Genomic DNA, 18,118 nt, shown 5'->3' with positions numbered 1-18,118 from the left:
ATAAGAAATAGAGGTGTACACTTCTACAGACAGCCTTTGCTTCTCCAAGGAGCCTTCTGAGGACCTCTTCCTGCAAACCCCCTCTCATCAACACTTCGAGTTCATACCTGGATTTGAACCAGACTGAATGAATCACTATTTTTCTGCCAGCTCAGAGGCAGCCAGATGGAAGGTGTGAAATGGCATCGGTCATGTCTCATCTCTCAGAGAAGGAGAAGACGGAGTCCTGTGGACTTGAACTGGTCCTGCAGGGCATCTCTATGGCAAAGGGAAGGAGTGTCTTCAGAATAGTGTATATCCTTGATAAGACAGCTTGACTAATAAGGGCTGAGCAGAACTCAGTTATGATGACAGAGGTGCTAAGGACCTGTGTGTGTACGCAGAGGCCAGTTTTCTTGTCACCAAAAAACATGACTTCATTTGCTGTTTCAGACTCCCTTAGTACGGGCAGGGCCAATGGCGCAACTGATTGACCTGAGAAAGCTTTTTCAGAGGATGTTTGTTTTTCAGCTGGATCAGCTTCCTGGCCTGGTTCATCATGCAGCCACATAAACAAGAGAACCATCACAGAGAAAGGAGCAGTGCCAGGAAAGAAAGGTGTTGGTGTAAGCAGTACTGCATTGAGCATTACCTGCTGAACATCTGAGGCTTTGAAAACCCAAGCTGACTTATCCCTCAATGCCTTCTCTCCTTGCTCCCATGCAGCCCCACTTCACAACACGGGGTGTATGCATCCCCTCAGTGCTGTCAGTTCCTGTCCTGTGATCACCCTTGACCCATGCCTATCCCTGTTCATCAGAAGTTGTCGAATACCACCTGACAGAGGGCTGTTTAGATCCTGCCTCTACCTGGCTATGATTGCAGACCAACGTTGTGATTTACTCCACTCCATGATAGTCAATGATCTGTGTCTTCAGAAGCAGTGAGGGAATTTGGGACACCTTGATTTTTTTATTTATTTTTTAGATAGAAAGAAATATCATGTAAGCTGACATGAAAGTTTGGGAGGGCTGCTGTCCTCATTCCTGGGCACTGACGCATAGGTATATTCAACGCCTCACCTCCAATCTCAAAGGAGAGTCTGTGACAGAGCCAAGATTTGGATTCTCATCTCCTTAGTCTTCAGCCAGGGCACAAGCCACAAACCACATTTCCTTTTGTCCTGGAATTCAAGGTGAGGCTACAAAGATTCAAATCCAGGTGGACAGAAGCTGATGAAAATCTCTGGACAAATACCACTTGACTGAAACTCAAGACTCTCGTCATCACTCTCACTTTAAAGCCTCCAGGTTTGTTTTGAAATAAGGAAAACACATTGAAATTTCCTGCAGTGCAATGAGTACCTGGGTTCTCCTTCTCTTCTGCCTGTTTCATTGCTGAGTGCATTTCATGGGCCAGTTCTTTTCCTGGTATAAACTGGCAGATTCCCATTCAGTTTAGTTAGGGCATCGACTTCTCTCAGATTCATTGATTTCTCCTACAGTTCAGCACTGCAACTTACTTTTTCCCCCTTTAATATTCGTTCAACCAACATTTTAAAAAGGGAAAAATCTGAATTTCAGAGATATCCATGGGTCTTAAGAGATGAGAGGTAACCTGGATCAGCACCAAACCTTGATTTTGAGTTGATATCTGCTGTTCCCTCTCACTTTGTAGCTACCCACTCCTAATACATTTACTTGGCAATCGCAGGCTAGAAATGGACTAACACAAGTGAAGAAGACACATTGTGAGAGGGACCTGTGAGTCCAGCACCACTGCTTGCCCCCAAGAAGGAAAATGAGATTTTGAGGAGCAGGTTTCTGTGTGTCATTCTCCCAGCACAGACATGGATTTGGCATAGAGACATGCACCAGAACTGGCTATTTTGAGTGGAAAATGTGATCCTGCCTGTGCATAGACTTCGTGAGCTCTTCCCCAAGAAGCAGACAGCCCGGAAGAAAAATGTATCTCCAATCATGCTCCACCATCCTCTGGAAGTAGGAAGACCTTGGTCTCCTATTTGTTCCACTTAGTATCATCCTTTTCCCTTTGCTGGTTTTTACTGTCTCAGTTTTATTACATTCACAGTTTTCTTCAGCCTGCACAATTATTAGCAAATGCTATGTGCCTCACCGTGCAGTGTCAAAAGGCAGCTCGTGAGTGGTTACGTTGTTCTCCCAACCAACCTGCACCCTCACAAGCCTGGCCAACACTGGCTTCATCTTTGTGCCAAAGGGTTGATCTTAATGTAGCTTCAGCTACTAAAAATGGTCATAAAAACCAGTATAGTAGGCCTAAAACTTGAACTGCGTATTGTGAAAAAAGGGAAGAGCTCATGGGAGTATGGAGAGTAGTGGTGTCCACCCATTTTGTAGAGACCAGAAAGAGATGTTCATTAGAAGGAGTCTTTCAGAAGCTGGAAGGGATATTCACTGTCTTTCTTGGTTTTAACTTTTATCTGATTCCTGGCCTATGCCCTGAAAGATCAGGCAATTAGCTGTCAAGTGGAGTAATCAAATATGTTATCTGCTACCAAAGATTCAACAATATCCTGTTCAGTTGAAATAAACCAGATGCAATTTAATTAGATATGTGTCTAAACTGCATTTCAGGAGTTGAATTAGGGACTAATGAGCATCAGGGTGAACAATAGACATGCCAAGCATTTCTGGAGAGTGAGAATATGGGGTTGCTATGTGTATGATTGCTAGCAGGGTTGATAGTCCAAAGGAAAGTCCTAGCAAACAAAAAGATAAAAAATTGATAAAATTCTAAACTTCCTTCAGCAATAATGAGCTTTTATTTAAAATTTCCTTTTCTCCTTCAAAAAATATTAACTTTTAGTTTTATGCTAGCTAGTGGAGGGTGAACCTCCTCCTGTCCTCCTAGGACAGATCACATAGACAGTGTCATCTGTCCCCTGGCCACCTCCCAGGAGTATCTCTGAGTCTGAGGACCTGCCATGGACTCTGATCTATGGAGTGACATAGGCACAGCCCCACAGGGACCTGTGCCGTGGGGAGTTAGGGCTGAGCCAGTCCAGTGTGCTTCCACACAGCCATGTCTCAGGATATGTGCATCATCTGCCACTTTTGGCTAAGGCACTGAGGAACTGAGACCCAAAATGTTAAAAAACAAAAATCCCAAAAACCTGTCCCCACAAGCATTTGGCTTCCTTTCTTCTTTTCTCTCTTTTTTTTTTTTCTCCCCTTTTTTTCTTTAAATTTAGTCTCTAGATGAAAGCCTTTCAAAAAGAACAGGAAACCCTAAAATTTCTCTTCTACATACACAAATATTACATTTCAGCCATGGTGGGCAGCCTGATGCCACCCCAAAGTTAAACCTGGAAGGGGATGAAGTGAAATTCCCAGCCATAAGCCATCAGACCTGATTTTTTTTTTTTCGTCCATGAATTAAAAGCCTGTCTTTCCCTGGTTTGGAAAAGGAGATGGGACATTTTGTGGAGGAAGAGAGATTTTTACACAAACCTGTTATTAGCAAAGACTATCGGCAATCCTTTCTCAGAGTTCTAGGTGTTGCAGCTTGCCTCAGAATGGCTTGTTTTTTTAATAAATAAACCTATTTGCTAGGGAAAGGGGTTATTTTTAGTTGAGAAGCCGTGTGTATTTACCTAAGGTGTGTGGGTTGCACATTTGAGTTTATGGCTTCATTGTCCCTAAAGGACCTATACCCAAGTCCAGACTCTCTCTGGGCTTGCAGAAGCCCAGGATCTACTCCTGATTTTCTCTTCAGAAGCTCAAGCACCATCCTCTGATCACCCAGCCTGCCAAGGTCTCCTCAGAGGTTGTGAGTAACCTCAGGTACCTTAGACGTTAAGGGAGACAAAGGCATCCAGGGCACTCAGGATTTGTCCTGAACACCCAGACCTCTATAAACCGTATCTTCTCCTGCTCTTCCTATCTTCTCCCCCTTTCTGTTCTCAGTCGTTGTGGTTCAGTGATGCAAGGCCAGAACATTGGCCCAAACTGCCCTGTAAACAACCAGACCATCCCTTGTTAGCATGCTCCCAGCACAGCTTTGTCCTGGGACATCTGTCACTGCCCCAGGGGAAATCATCTGGGAGCCAGAATGGACCAGGAGACTTTTCAAGATGGCAACACAGACAAGACTGTTTTTCTGGGGCATGGATGAAGGGAAGTTCAGATTCTTGGATATGAGCCATGCTGGACTTGAAGGGCCTGAACATGGGCTATGGTCTGTTGTATTGACTAGTACAGATGTAATCAGTGAGTCTTCACAGAATCACAGAATCATCTAGGTTGGAAAGGACCTTGAAGATCATCTAGTCCAACCGTTAACCTAGCACTGACAGATCCCAACTACACCATATCCCTAAGTGCTATGTCAACCCGCCTCTTAAACACCTCCAGGGATGGGGACTCCACCACCTCCCTGGGCAGCCCATTCCAATGCCTGACTACCCGTTCTGTAAAGAAATACTTCCTAATATCCAGTCTAAACCTTCCCTGGTACAACTTGAGGCCATTCCCTCTTGTCCTATCACTTGTTACTTGGTTAAAGAGACTCATCCCCAGCTCTCTGCACCCTCCTTTCAGGGAGTTGTAGAGGGCGATGAGGTCTCCCCTCAGCCTCCTCTTCTCCAGACTAAAACCCCCCAGTTCCCTCAGCCGCTCCCCATCAGACCTGTGCTCCAGACCCTGCACCAGCTCCGTTGCCCTTCTCTGGACACGCTCGAGTCATTCAATGTCCTTTTTGTAGTGAGGGCCCCAAAACTGAACACAGTAATCGAGGGGTGGCCTCACCAGTGCCGAGTACAGGGGTAAGATCACTTCTCTGTCCCTGCTGGCCACGCTATTGTTGATACAAGCCAGGATGCCATTGGCCTTCTTGGCCACCTGGGCACGCTGCTGGCTCATGTTCAGCCGGCTGTCAATCAACACCCCCAGGTCCCTCTCTGACTGGCAGCTCTCCAGCCATTCCTCCCCAAGCCTGTAGTGCTGCTGGGGGTTGTTGTGGCCCAAGTGCAGCACCCGGCATTTGGCCTTAGTGAAACTCCTCCAGTTGGCCTTAGCCCATCGCTCCAGCCTGTCCAGATCTCTCTGCAGAGCCTCCCTACCCTCGAGCAGATCAACACTCCCACCCAACTGGGTGTCATCTGCAAACTTACTGAGGGTGCACTCGATCCCCTCGTCTAGATCATCAATAAAGATGTTAAACAGGAGTGGCCCCAAATCCAAGTCCTGGGAGACACCACTCGTGACTGGCTGCCAACTGGATTTAACTCCCTTCCCCACAACTGTTTGGGCCCAGCCATCAAGCCAGTTTTTTACCCAGCAAAGCGTGCGATCATCCAAGCTACGAGCAGTCAGTTTTGCCAGGAGAATGCTGTGGGAAACGGTGTCAAAGGCCTTACTGAAGTCAAAGTAAACTACATCCACAGCCTTTCCCTCATCCAATAAGCAGGTCGCCCTGTCATAGAAGGAGATCAGGTTTGTCAAGCAGGACCTGCCTTTCATAAACCCATGCTGACTGGGCCTGATCATCTGGTTGTCCCACATGTGTTGTGTGATGGTACTCAAGATGAGCTGCTCCATCAGCTTCCCAGGCACCAATGTCAAGCTGACAGGCCTGTAATTTCCTGGATCATCCTTCTGACCCTTCTTATAGATGGGTGTCACATTGGCCAGTTTCCAATCTGTCGGGACCTCCCCGGTCAGCCAGGACTGTTGGTAAATGATGGAAAGTGGCTTGGCGAGCACCCCAGCCAGCTCCTTCAGCGCCCTCAGGTGTATCCCATTTGGTCCCATAGACTTGTGTGTGTCTATGTGATGCAGTAGGTCACTGACTGTCTCCTCCTGGACTGTCTCCTCCTGGACCTCCTGGTCTTGATTAAGCCTGGGTTTTCTCATTGCATCTCTGGTTCTGGAATGGGTCAAAAGAGCACTGAAACCTTACAGGGAGATGTCATCTCCCACTCAACCGATCTACCACAGCTACCATTCAGGTCAGCAGACTGTGATGACTAGGAAGGGCTTGCAGCTCTTCACAGACGGCTACTTGCCAGTTGTGCCTGAATTAGAGTTAGCAAGAGATGGGGAATACCAACAGTTGGCCTCTACCTGCAAAGGTTTATGGGCCAAGGGCTTTCAATCCCATTGAGAAATGTCTGCTGAGCAGCTATATAGGTCTTGTAATGCACAGGAGGAATAGGTCTCAGGAGTTATGACAGGCATAAATGGTCCATGTGTGGAGAAAGGGTGGAAAACAGTACATAGGATGGCTAAACTGCAATACTAATTATCAACCTTATTTCTATGCTTATTTTATTGATTGATATGACCAACACTCTCCCCTCTCAAAGGGAGATCTGGTGGGTTTTGGAAGGACTAGATGTACTGGAATGAGGAAGGAAGGATGCCTGGGCTGAACCAGGCCAGTAGTGGCAGGTTGGGTGTTATCAGATAGGACCTTGAAGGTGATATTTCTTCTTTTGTGTTGTGTGGACAGTGAGTGGACAGTCAGCATGTGAAATGGGCTACTGATGTCAGAGTAGGCACCTCTCTGGAGCTGTGTCATGCTAGGAATTGTCTGATAGCACTCATAACCTTGTGACTTTCCCATTCTGCTTTGGGGTGAGTAAAGACACATTGTGACTTGGAACAGTCCCTGGCCTGTACGTCCTTCCCCTCCAAAGTCCAGTTCCTCCAGGGCTGACCATGCAAGGGGTGTTTTGCCCACTAAACACTGGTGTGCAGACCAGCATGGGTCTCTGAGTAGTAACAGGACCTTAATCCATCCAGTCCCTCTCCTCACCCTCCCCTCATGTTGACCAGCACACAGTCCCCATATATGCACAGAGAGACATGGGAGCACTGTGTCCCCGAGCAAATGCCCTTGGATGAATGCAGAGCACCTTTCCCCAGAACAGATACATGCTCCCCCTGCATTGCACAGCACAGGTCAACAACAATACACACCCCTTCCTACAGACATACCCACCTATAGATCTATACATATACATGCGCAGGCATTCACACACGCATGCTCTGATGGCCAGGTTTGAAATGCATCTGCAACACCAAACACCCCCATACAGAGGCAGTGGCCCTCCAAGCCTCCCTTTCTCCCCCTCCTGTCCCAAAATGCTGGGTCATTTTTTTGGTTGCTCCTCCCTGCCTGTTTCCAATCCACCAAATGTCCTTCCCGTAATAGAGCGACCACAATTGCACACCATATTCCAAATGTGGTCTCCCTGGTGCCTTGCATGGTGCCAAAATAAGTCTGGCTGATTTATATTCCATACCCCTAGATAAACACCTTGAGACCATGTTTGCGTTTATCCAGCTGCCAAGCAGCCTCACAGATGGTTTTAATGTGTTCTCCACATGCATGTACCACTTGCACAGAAATTGCAATTGAGACTGGGGGAAGGCAAGGAGGGACGAGACAAGGGAAAAGTAGCAAGCAGAAGAAAATAGCTCTCACTGCACCCTGGGGATACAGTCTGAGCAGTGAGCATGGTCCATATGCCTCTCCTCTCCTCTCTCTTCCACCAAAGCAACCTACAGCAGGCTGGGATTTCTGACTAGGCTCAGGTGGGCAAGCAGAAAAAAAGAAAGATTGAAATGAGAGATGCATGTGGTGCAACCCTTTCACAAAGCACTCTGTGACTGGCCTTTCTGCCTTCAAAAGGCAGTTCCTGCAGCAATGACATCAAACAGAGTATTTGCTTGCTCCATTATGAATACCATATTGGCTTGTGATAATGACTACAATTTCCATGTCCTGAGATTTCAGCCCTCAAGGGCTAAGGATAGCTTCAAGGCACATCTGTTCTAAAACTACAGTAATCAGTGCTACTATAACTACTCTGTAGTATGGTACGGCTGTAAGGGAGTATTCATGACAGTCTGAGCAACGGTGAGATGAATGGGTGCACTATAATAGTAACCTGCAGACACCTCAGTCACTGAGACACACGCCCTGCCTGGAGGATTTTATGGTCTAGCCCTAGAAGATGGGCAAAGATGTCTGTGATAAAATGGCATGCAGATGCAGAGAAGTAAATTAGATTTTCTGACACATTTAGCAGGTATATACCTGCCCTATTGTGACTGATATTAGAGGAAAATATCATTCAGTACATTTCAGTGAGGTGCTGGTAAATTCTAGTTGGTGAACTGACACATTTTCACATGCCTCATCTTCCCAAAGTGCTTATTTTGTGGTGGTGGTATGTCCTCTGCAGAGCTGGACTAGGAGGAGCTGTCTGCTAGTGACCTGAGACCCTGCCCCAGCACAGCCCTGGGAAGGCAGTGGGTGAAAGTAGCACTTAGTACCATCTGTCTCAACATATGTCCCTCAGACTGAAGTCTGTATTTATTTCCGTGAGGGCTTTGTTGCTTGAACCCTTGGGGCTGCCTTCAGCTGAAGCTGAGGACTTGAGCGAGCTGGATTGATGGGCTGAGAAGTAAAAAACGGCATTATAGAAATGCGTCAGGAAACTAGAGGAGGTGACCCTTACTGGTTCAGGGATGTAATGGTGGAAAGAGAGGCTGAGCTCTTCTGTGGCTTAGCTTGTCTTGAGGAAATGATGACCCTGGTGTCTCAAGAGAAAGAGGTGAGAGCACACGTACATACAAGAGCTGTGTTGGAGTCTTTGTATCTGGGAAGGAAGGAAGGAGTAATCATCTGGACTGTTTTGGAATTTCTCTTGTCCTTGGAAGTGATTGCCTCCAGTGTAAGATGATTTCCAAGATCTGGAGTGGAGGTAGGTAGCCAGCTGGAAAACTGAGGTGTCTTTGGGAAGCACAAGTGACTCTGACGACCATGAGACAGCAGCATACAGGATACTGAAGTAGGATGAAGATGCACTGACATGTCCTAATGCAAGGATGGCAGCGGAGCTCGAGAGTGCTACACGCAGAGGAAGCTGTGAATGATGTGCTGCGCTCCTTTTAGTCCAATTAATGCCACAGCCTCCATTTGCTCTAATGATACCATCTTAAAATCACTCAGGGACATGAAACTTACTGACCTCATCCCGAACATGACTCATCTGAAGGATAGAAACTCTCTCTTAATTTCCAGTATAAGCTTTGTTCACTGCCACTTTACATCTGCTTATTTTTGCATCATTTTCCACTTTTGTAGCTCATCTCTATACATACTGTTTACCAGTAGGATGAGAAAAACCTTCTTTCTCATTCTCTTTTGTTGGATTAAGCAGACCAAGCCTTTTATTCTCCTTCAGGGCCACCAGAAAAATCTTCCCACCCTACCAGTCCTTCCCTAGTGCTGGAAAAATTTTTCTTTACATTCCTTTTCAACAAAGGAACTTATGAACTTTTCCACAGAGAGGTTGTTTTGTTTAACCAGTAGCAAGGACATCTCAGGACCTGTGAAACCTCTTCTAGCAAACTACATGGGATGAGGAAGCAAAATAATTCTTAGAAGACAAAGCTTCAATTCCTGCCTCAGCAGTTGGCTTTTACCAACCTCACTTACCTGCCTGTGTTCGATTTGTAGTCAGGGAGTGTGGTGGTCACTGATACTCACTTTCTCCACAAGTACAATCACCCTGTCTCCCTGAACTCATATCAAACTATGGAGACAGAAAGGGAGACACCAGGATGAGACATCTGCAAGCTCTCTGGGGAAGAAAAAGGTCTTGCCTTACTTCCATGTTGTCCTGCAAGTCTTATTTCTTCAGCACTAAAGTGGTCGGTGATGTCCTCTAAACATGAGAAACTCCCACCTTCCCTGTCTCCATCCATGAGAGTTACAGATCTGAATTTGGAGGAGCTTCACCCACATACATACATGTCTGAGAGAGAATCAATATCCTCCATTCAGCAGTGCCTGAATGACAGACATCCAAGACACTTAGGATGTGGGATATGTATGAGATTTACTTGTTTTCTTAAAAGTTTATTAATTCCTTCTGACTTACATCTTCAGTGAATCCTACTACTTCTTCCAAGGAAAGAAATGCTTTGCATTCCCAGTTCACTTGGAACATGCAACTTCGCGTCCCAAACCTACCTACCTGTACTAATCCAAGCAGCGTATCTGGAACCCTCAAACTATTTTTCATCATTTTTTTTTTTTTCATGAGCTTTTCAATCAGCGTTTAGAATGAACTGGATCCCTTCTGACTATCTGTGCTTCCAGGCATTGTTAACAGTGTCTCAGGAGAGACTGACTTATTTTTAGCATGCCAAAAACACACTACTTGAAGGTGGCAGATTTTTTTTTCCCTAATGACAGCTTATTAAAAAGGTTGCAAAAATCGATTTTATTTTTTATTTTAAAGTACAACCATCAGGAAAGATTGTCAGCTTGTGGATTTTTTTATTGTTTTCCTGAAACTCCTCACCATTTTTCAGATTTATTCTTGTAATTCAGTGTGAATCTCTTGAGAAATGACCAGGAGAAAAGGAAAACAACAGACAGAAGCCAAGTTGTTAGTACTGTTAATATTTTTATAAACCAAGAAAAAAATGTTTGGAGGAAATATTTTGGAAAACAAACAAAAATAAAAGTCTTGTTTGGATTCCAGCACAATACCAATGGAATATATGGTATTTTTCCTCCCTGTTTTATCATCAGCTCAGTTGCTAAGTGACCTCTACAGTGAGTAAAATAGGAGAAAGTTGGAGGTGGAAGGTGCAGAATTTGGTCCCAGTTATCACGTTGGTGGGCTCAAGATGGTGAAGTTAATGGTAAAGGTGCCACATGGCTCTATGGACCAGAGGAAACATGGGGTAGAGTAAGGGAGAGAGGGAGGAAGGGATGTGGGGAATCACAGAATCATGGAATGGTTTGGGTTGGAAGGGACCTTTGAAGGTCATGTAGTCCAACCCTCCTGCAATGAGCAAGGACATCTTCAACTAGATTAGGTTGTTGAGAGCCCCCTCAAACCCAACCTTGAATGTTTCCAGGGTTGGGGTATCTAGCACCTCTCTGGGCGACCTGTGCCAGCGTTTCACCACCCTCAGCATAAAAAATTTCTTCCTTATATCTAGTCTGCATCTACCTTCTTTTAGTTTAAAACCATGACCCCTTGTCATATCAGAAGGTCGATGATTTGTCTCTTTAGAGAAGAGGAATGGAGGTATTAGAGATAGGAGTGAGAGAAGGATGGTGGGGATCCTGTCTGGGACAACAGACATGACGTAGAGGGGAGAAACAGCTTTTGGCTACATTGAAACCCAGGAATGTAGATCCAACAGTCACAAATTGTAGTTGGTCCTGACGTCAGTCAATATTTTCATTTGAAAAATGTTTTCCAAGATTTTCAGTTGATGTAGGAACTTCTTAATTCATTCTGCAATGAGGAGGTCCAGAGGCACCTGGCTTGACCCGTGGATGTCAAACAATAACTACAGTCCCTCTTCCCAACCCAATTTCTCTCCCCTTGACCCCATGGTGCCCTGGGTTGGCAAGAAACAGCCATGCTGTGCCTAATTTTAAGCTATGCACATGCTAGTTGTCTGATCAGTCAACAAAGGCTGGTTAGCCAGGTGGCAGCTGCCAAATGTTCACCTGCCCTTTCCTCTACTAATCATCAATCACCTCAAAAATTTCAGGAAGGAAATGATGACCTAGATGTCTTATCTCTCCTTCAAATTTGTCTGAAGTGGTTTTTCCAAGTATGGAGTGGGGAGAGAGAGGAAGGGGGTGACAGTGAAATGGAGAGGAGGTTAAAGAGGTTTCTCTGTGTTATGACAGTTCATGATAATGACGACAGATTCATTTGTGTCTTTCCTTGGGAGACTCAGATGCTTTCTGAAAATTGAGATCCTTATAGGCTTTAATGGATCAATTCCACGGGTCAATACACAGAGGCACAGAAAGATTTCAGATGCACTGAGAGGCAGAAAAGATGATCTTTATTTCAAATTTCTGGTGCAGCTGATGGCTTTCCAAATCATCCACATGACAAAGCAGCAGTCCAGAAGTGTCCCAACACCAGTTTGCACTGTGCTTCTTGCACAGAGCCTTCAACCCTCTGCTTTTTGGGAGGATTTGGATGATCAAAGTACCCAAAAAGAAATGATTGCATATTCTGTTATCCAGAAAACGGACGTTTTCTTTTGAATGAGTCCATTGCAAATGTTTGTGTGTGTATGTTTACAGCACGAGGAGAGCGTGCCTACCAGATACTTTTCCACATTAATATTTTCTGGACAAATATTGCAGTACGATACTAAATGAAACTACTTACAAGTGAAGGTTGACCTTTGCAAGCTGATCTGAAGATCTTAGAAAAGTGGAGGGTTTTTTCTCAGCATTACAGAGCGTGACATTCGGATGAATTATTTTCTCCTCAGTGTTGTTTCTCCACAGCATTCATTTTAAAGTTTACCCAAATTTACTTATTTTGTAAAAAGAATTAGTTTTATTTTAAGTAAGACCACTTTGAGGGCTAAATGAAATCTTTATTTACTTTCTTGTCTGCAAAAAAACCTCAGAGACAATAACATTTTGTCTTAATCCAAATTTTGCATGACACCATTTTTTTCCTTTTTCTTTTGATCCTTCCAGAGAACTGAAGAATAAATAAACTGTTTTTCACAGTGTAAGTAATCCTGCAACAGAATGAGCCAAAGGGAAGAGTTTTCCCATTTTTCACAAATAGGAAATCTAGTATTATTCTTCCTCTAATGTGGTTGGAAGCAGAGAAAATGCAATAAATTTCTTTCTCTTTTTTCTCACACCGATGTTGGAAGAATTCTACCTCCTCTACCCTCACTCTCAGATAATGCTTTAGAAGATAGGCAGTGATTAGACTGGTTCTTTTTATCAGCACTAAATTAAAGATAAGAAATCAGCTGTTAAGCAATGAGGTTTTTCTGCTGTTTTTCATGTCCTAAAATACTAGCAAACTGAATTGATCACTGTCAGCTCCGACTCTGGGGGGCACCACACCAACCAAAGGTCTTTAAAGCAATTCTGGATTCTTATTTAATCTTGTGAAAGCACACTCATTATAAAGGATAAATTACTGTTTCGTTTAAAGATTGCTAAGGCACTAGCTTTCATATTAATGAAACATGCTGAGCTCTTGGCCACGCTTATAATTTCTTTACTAGTGGAGCTCTTTTGCAGATAAGAGCAGGCTGTTCCATTTCGTTTTGATTCACATGTAACTCCTGTCTGTCAGACACTTCATACGCTGTTGATAAACTCCTTGTTTTTGTTTTTCACTTCAGATAACTCTACTGCAGCTGGATTTTAACCTATGGGTGCAATTAATACAGCCCAATGCAAAGGCATATGTAAGCACCAAGTTACATTTGGGTGCATAGCCCTTCCTCAGGGACTCGAAATGCAGCCCACATTGAACATCCACATCTGAATGGGAACTTGGTGCCTTGTGGGACTGGGAATTTATGGATCAAAAGTGGCAGAAATGGGTGGCTGACAAGTTGGAAGGATGTGAGAAGTAGGGAATGGAGTTTGATTTCCCTCTTTTAAAGCAGTGTTAAAGATTATGTGAATTCCCACAGCTTTCAAGAATCCTGGAGGGATTCTCAGTCCTTCTAAATACAGATAAGTTCTGGCTTTGTCCCTTTCAGACTGGATGAACAGATGATGAGGAAGATGAGACTGCTGGGAGGGAGGGCAGCCCATCTCCTAGGGCAGTCTACCTCCATCGCTGGAATCTCAGCTGCTTCAGAGGCTGGTGGCAGACCCCACGGGCTGCAGAGCTCCTCCATGACCCTCTTAGCCCATGCTCATGTAGGACATGATGCTGGAGCCTTTGAATGATTGGCTGGTACCTCCATTTGTGAAGAGAGAAGCAAAGCTTCTCATAATTAGGGGTTGATAGAAGACCTGCTTAATCACTTCTCAAGTTCTGGACAACTGCAAGATGACAATTAAAGAACTTTAAATATATACTTATATACTCAACAATTTTCAGAAAAGAGGTTGGGGAAAAAATAGAAACACCTCTCCTATGAAGACAGGCTGAGAGGGTTGAGGTTGTTCAGCCTGGAGAAGAGAGAGCACCCTTCCAGTACTTAAAGGGGGCTACAGAAAAGATGGGGAGGGACTTTTTACAAGGGCGTGCAGTATAGAAGGGGTAATGTCTTTAAACCAAAACAAAGTAGATTCAGATTAAATATAAGGAAGAAATTCTTCACTGTGTGGGTGATGAGACACTAGAACAGGTTGCCCAGAGCAACTGTGGCTGCCCCCTCCCTGGCAGGGTTCAAGGCCAGGTTGGACGGGGCTTTGAGCAACCTGGACTAGTGGAAGGTGTCCCTGCTCATGGTGGGGGGTGTTGGAACTGGATGATCTTTATGGCACCTTCCATTCCAAACCGTTCTAGGATTCTGTGAAAATGTGGGAAAGGACTTTTTTCTTGGTTTGTATCTCTGCTTTTCCTTGCACTAAGCACATAAATCACAGATACTTGTAAATAAACTGACACAGAGGGAAGAGGGAGACCTTGTATGGGGGAGGCAGGATTTCTCCTTCAGAGCTATTTAAGCTTTCATCAAAGAACAGAAAGGGAGAACAAGGATGATTTAAAGAAAAATCCTGTAACAACAACCCCACCACTCCTTTCTCAAAAAGTTAAGAAATAGCAGTGAGCTTAGCTAAGTGGTACAATGGAGAGCGATAAACAATTCCCATGATATTTGCATTCCTAAGGCAATGGGGCTCATGTGATTTCTCCACCTGCTCATTCTCTTTTTGCTCCTTTTCTGAAAACCTGTGACTGAGCAAAGAGAAGAAATCCGAAATAGTGAGTAAGGAGGGAGAAAGCTGTGAAAACTCAGCCATTCTACGGTGTGCTTGGCAGCAGGTGACTGATCAGCATGGGCGTGGCTCCAAATCAATCAGTGCATGTACTGCATCTTGCCCCATGATGACATCACAGGGAAATGGGGAGATAGGGACTAGTGAAGTCATAGGCAAAAAGGATGTCAGATAGGAAAGGATGCAAATCTTTCGGAAACAGAAATTCCATTGTTTCACTCCTTACAAAGCAAGGTAATGAAATATTCTCTATTTGTTAGAAATATTGCCACAGACACCTCTCTATAGATTCTTGCTAGTCTTAGTGTTACTTAAAAGTGCACCCAATTTAAGGCACACAAGATTATCTGAGAAAGCAACAAAGCATTGCAGTATAGCATAGCACTGGCTGATGTAAATAATTAGTTGAATTTGGATTAATGGTCTGTAGGTATTAAATCACAGCCAATCTACTCTGTGGGCATGAGTACCTTTCAGGAAAGCCTGAACCAGGCTCACAATAATGTAGCCACAGCATAATCTAGCTCCTTGGTAACCTAGGCTCAAATCTGTGCTGTCATATCAAGGCTATACCCAGCCAAGCTCCCTCAGGCATCTCCAGGTTGCCTGTCTACAGAGTCCTGAATGCTCAAGTCCTCCTGTTCTCCACTCTGTTCTCCTGCCTCGTTTTCATTGCTTCCAGCCCAGAAGGGAAAGCAACTTTCCAGAATCATTGACTCCTCTCAAAGAGTGCTCAGCTATTATGTCATTCTGAAATAAAACTTGGGAGAAGCTGCACCTTCTGGAGCTAAACACTAAGGAAAATTGCAATGTTGCCTAAAAAATGGTTTTCTCTAATTGAGTGACAGTATTGTTGGCTTTTTCATGGAGAACCCTCTCCAAACGGTGGGGCATTAGTGTCACCTCTGCAGGTCTGGTGACTCTTCTTTATCTTTGTGTCTCTTCCACAGATGGCTTTTGTCTTCCTGAGTGGGATGGTATTGTCTGCTGGCCTGAAGGTGTGCCAGGCAAAGTGGTGGCTATGCCATGTCCGGAGTACATCTATGACTTCAATCACAAAGGTAGGTATTGTCCTTACTGCCAGCAGAGCCTGGTAAGCTGCAGCAAAGGGAGTCAAAAGGGCCTGGGGATCAGAAAATTAGAAATCCTCTTACCATCCTTTTTTTATGACATGGTGACTCCCTTCCAAGCAGGGGTATAGCCGGGGAAAAGTAAGTTAAGAAACAGCCAATATTTTTTTATGCTGAAAGAAAGGCTTTGTTCTAACCTAAACAATGATGAATTTCCCACCTGCCCCACCCAGACTGTTATGGAATATTATAAGCACCGATTACATGCTTATAACTGGGTAGTCTTGCAGCATTACAAACCTGTATTTGTTTGACGCCACAAATTTTGTGTATCAGTAGAAACCCACAAGATATTCTTCCAATTTATATTATTCACTTCACGGGTTTGTTAATTCTAGCCCCTGATCTCTGCCCAGACCCCTACGGTGGGTATCTGAGAACAGCGCTGGTAACCAGAACATGTGAATTCCTCCCTATCTCACTTCCCCTCAGGCAGCACATTTCTTGGCTTGCTTGTGGTGCCACGAAGTCTGTGCATGTTTTTAGAAGCAATTGAAGTACACTCGCCCCTCAGTGTATTTTCAAAGCTAAAGCATTCTCTTTTCTCAGGCAAAGCTATGCAACTGAAGACTGAAAAATTGAAGAATTAAGACTATATGTTCCCAGCAGAGCACTGATGCTGTTTTCAGAAAACAAGTAATGATACTCCAGTGCACCCTGGTTGCCCATAGTCTGTTCTGCCTTTTCTATAAGGGACTGTGAGCTGAGCCAGCTTAATCCTTGGCTGATGACTTCTTGCAGAGACCCCTCCACATGCACTTCACATTAGAGGCCAGGAGGAACAGTCAATCTATCCCTTTTTTTCTCCATAACCCAACATGACACAGATTCCCCACCTCACTGATGTCCACTGGCCAAGTCAGCTAGGGTGGGAGTCAGATTCAAATCCTTAGATGCAGAGGTGTCTATAAACTCTCCCTCTGTAGTCACAGGACAGATAGATCTGTTGACTGTTTTCATCCCTGCTACCTGTAATGGGACTTTTTACACACAGCTCGTGCAATGATACCTCCACACAGACATCTGGACATGGATGTTTTCATCTGCCAGCTGAATCCTGAGATGAAACCTTGCCTTCTTTCCTTCATCATCATGAGGATGGTAGCCATAGAAAAATCTATCTTGAGATGCACTGAATATGTATACAAAGAGCAGCATAATATAGATTACTGTGGTTTCACAGGGAGAGCTGCAACTCTGAGGATGATTCTGTGCTTTGGAACTTTTCAAAGCTTCTCTCCTTGGTTTGTAGACCCAATATCTTAACTTAAACTAAGTGCAATTTATTACTAGCCCTCTGGTGTTTCTCAGCTAGAAAATTGATAAAGTTGATAAGGAGATAGAAATTGTGTTCTTGGAGCTGAGCTTCAAAGCAGGCAGGAGGCACCAGGATTGATGGGATCCACCTTTGGAAAAAGTTTCTCCTGTTCTGTCAGGTGTAGTCCCATTTACTATTTCTGGTTTCTCTCCCACAGGCCATGCTTATCGCCGGTGTGACCTGAACGGGAGCTGGGAGTTGGTCCCGGGCAACAACCGCACCTGGGCAAACTACAGTGAATGTGCCAAGTTCCTCACCAACGAGACAAGGGAAAGGGTAAGCAATTGCAATTGTGCATGGAGCATGAAGTGTTGGCCTCATCCAGGGCTAACCTAAGGAGCATTGTCTCATTTAAAACCCTTGATGAGCTCTAGTTTGCTGCCTCCTCTTGGAAACTATGTCCAAGCTTGCCAAAGCCACATCTTTGTTTTGATGGGCAGTTATTTGAATTTGAAATTGTCCTCAAAACAGAAAGGGTTCCTCCAGCTGTCATGATCCCATTTGTAGAGAGATCTCGGGGGAAACTTGAAGCGCGCTCACGGACGCTTAGAAGTAGTTGGAGGTTGTTCCATGCCATTGAGACTCCCTCTTCCCACCAGGCAATAATTTTGCTACCAGGTTGTTACCAATAATTCCAATGCTTATGTGTTTGTCTGTGCTAGGGGACGTACAAACACAGAGCTAAAAGGTGTGTCAATCAAACCAGTAGCAATCCTGCTTCTGTAGGTGATTAACAGAGAACCTCTTGGTTGAGAGGTGTAAATTAAGGATCAGAGGTTTTCAATGGTCTGTTCATTGGAGATGGGTGGGGCAAAGTCCTTTGCTAAAACAAATTGACATGTAAGAACAGATCTTGAACTAATTTTGGTGTAACTCTGAAACAAGGACACCAGTGCAAAGTTAGAAAAAGCATTCATAACACATGGAGAGG

The 18,118-nt window shown here is 44.5% G+C and overlaps 1 protein-coding gene across 2 annotated transcripts in view; it reads left to right on the top strand.

The window, feature by feature from the left end:
* PTH1R (parathyroid hormone 1 receptor) overlaps window positions 1-18,118 on the top strand; it is a 133,712-nt gene that overhangs the window by 72,004 nt on the left and 43,590 nt on the right. For both annotated transcript variants that reach the window (XM_074845080.1, XM_074845070.1), the window contains 2 exons: window positions 15,690-15,800; window positions 17,345-17,463. In XM_074845080.1, the coding sequence (XP_074701181.1) occupies window positions 15,761-15,800; window positions 17,345-17,463 (159 nt within the window). In that variant the 5' untranslated portion in view covers window positions 15,690-15,760. The remainder of the gene's footprint in view (window positions 1-15,689; window positions 15,801-17,344; window positions 17,464-18,118) is intronic.

Source organism: Strix aluco, chromosome 1, assembly GCF_031877795.1.
Source record: "Strix aluco isolate bStrAlu1 chromosome 1, bStrAlu1.hap1, whole genome shotgun sequence".
NCBI classification, from domain to species: domain Eukaryota; kingdom Metazoa; phylum Chordata; class Aves; order Strigiformes; family Strigidae; genus Strix; species Strix aluco.
The sequence above is the reverse complement of the archived record's forward strand: the minus strand, read 5'-3'. Positions and strand labels throughout refer to the sequence as shown.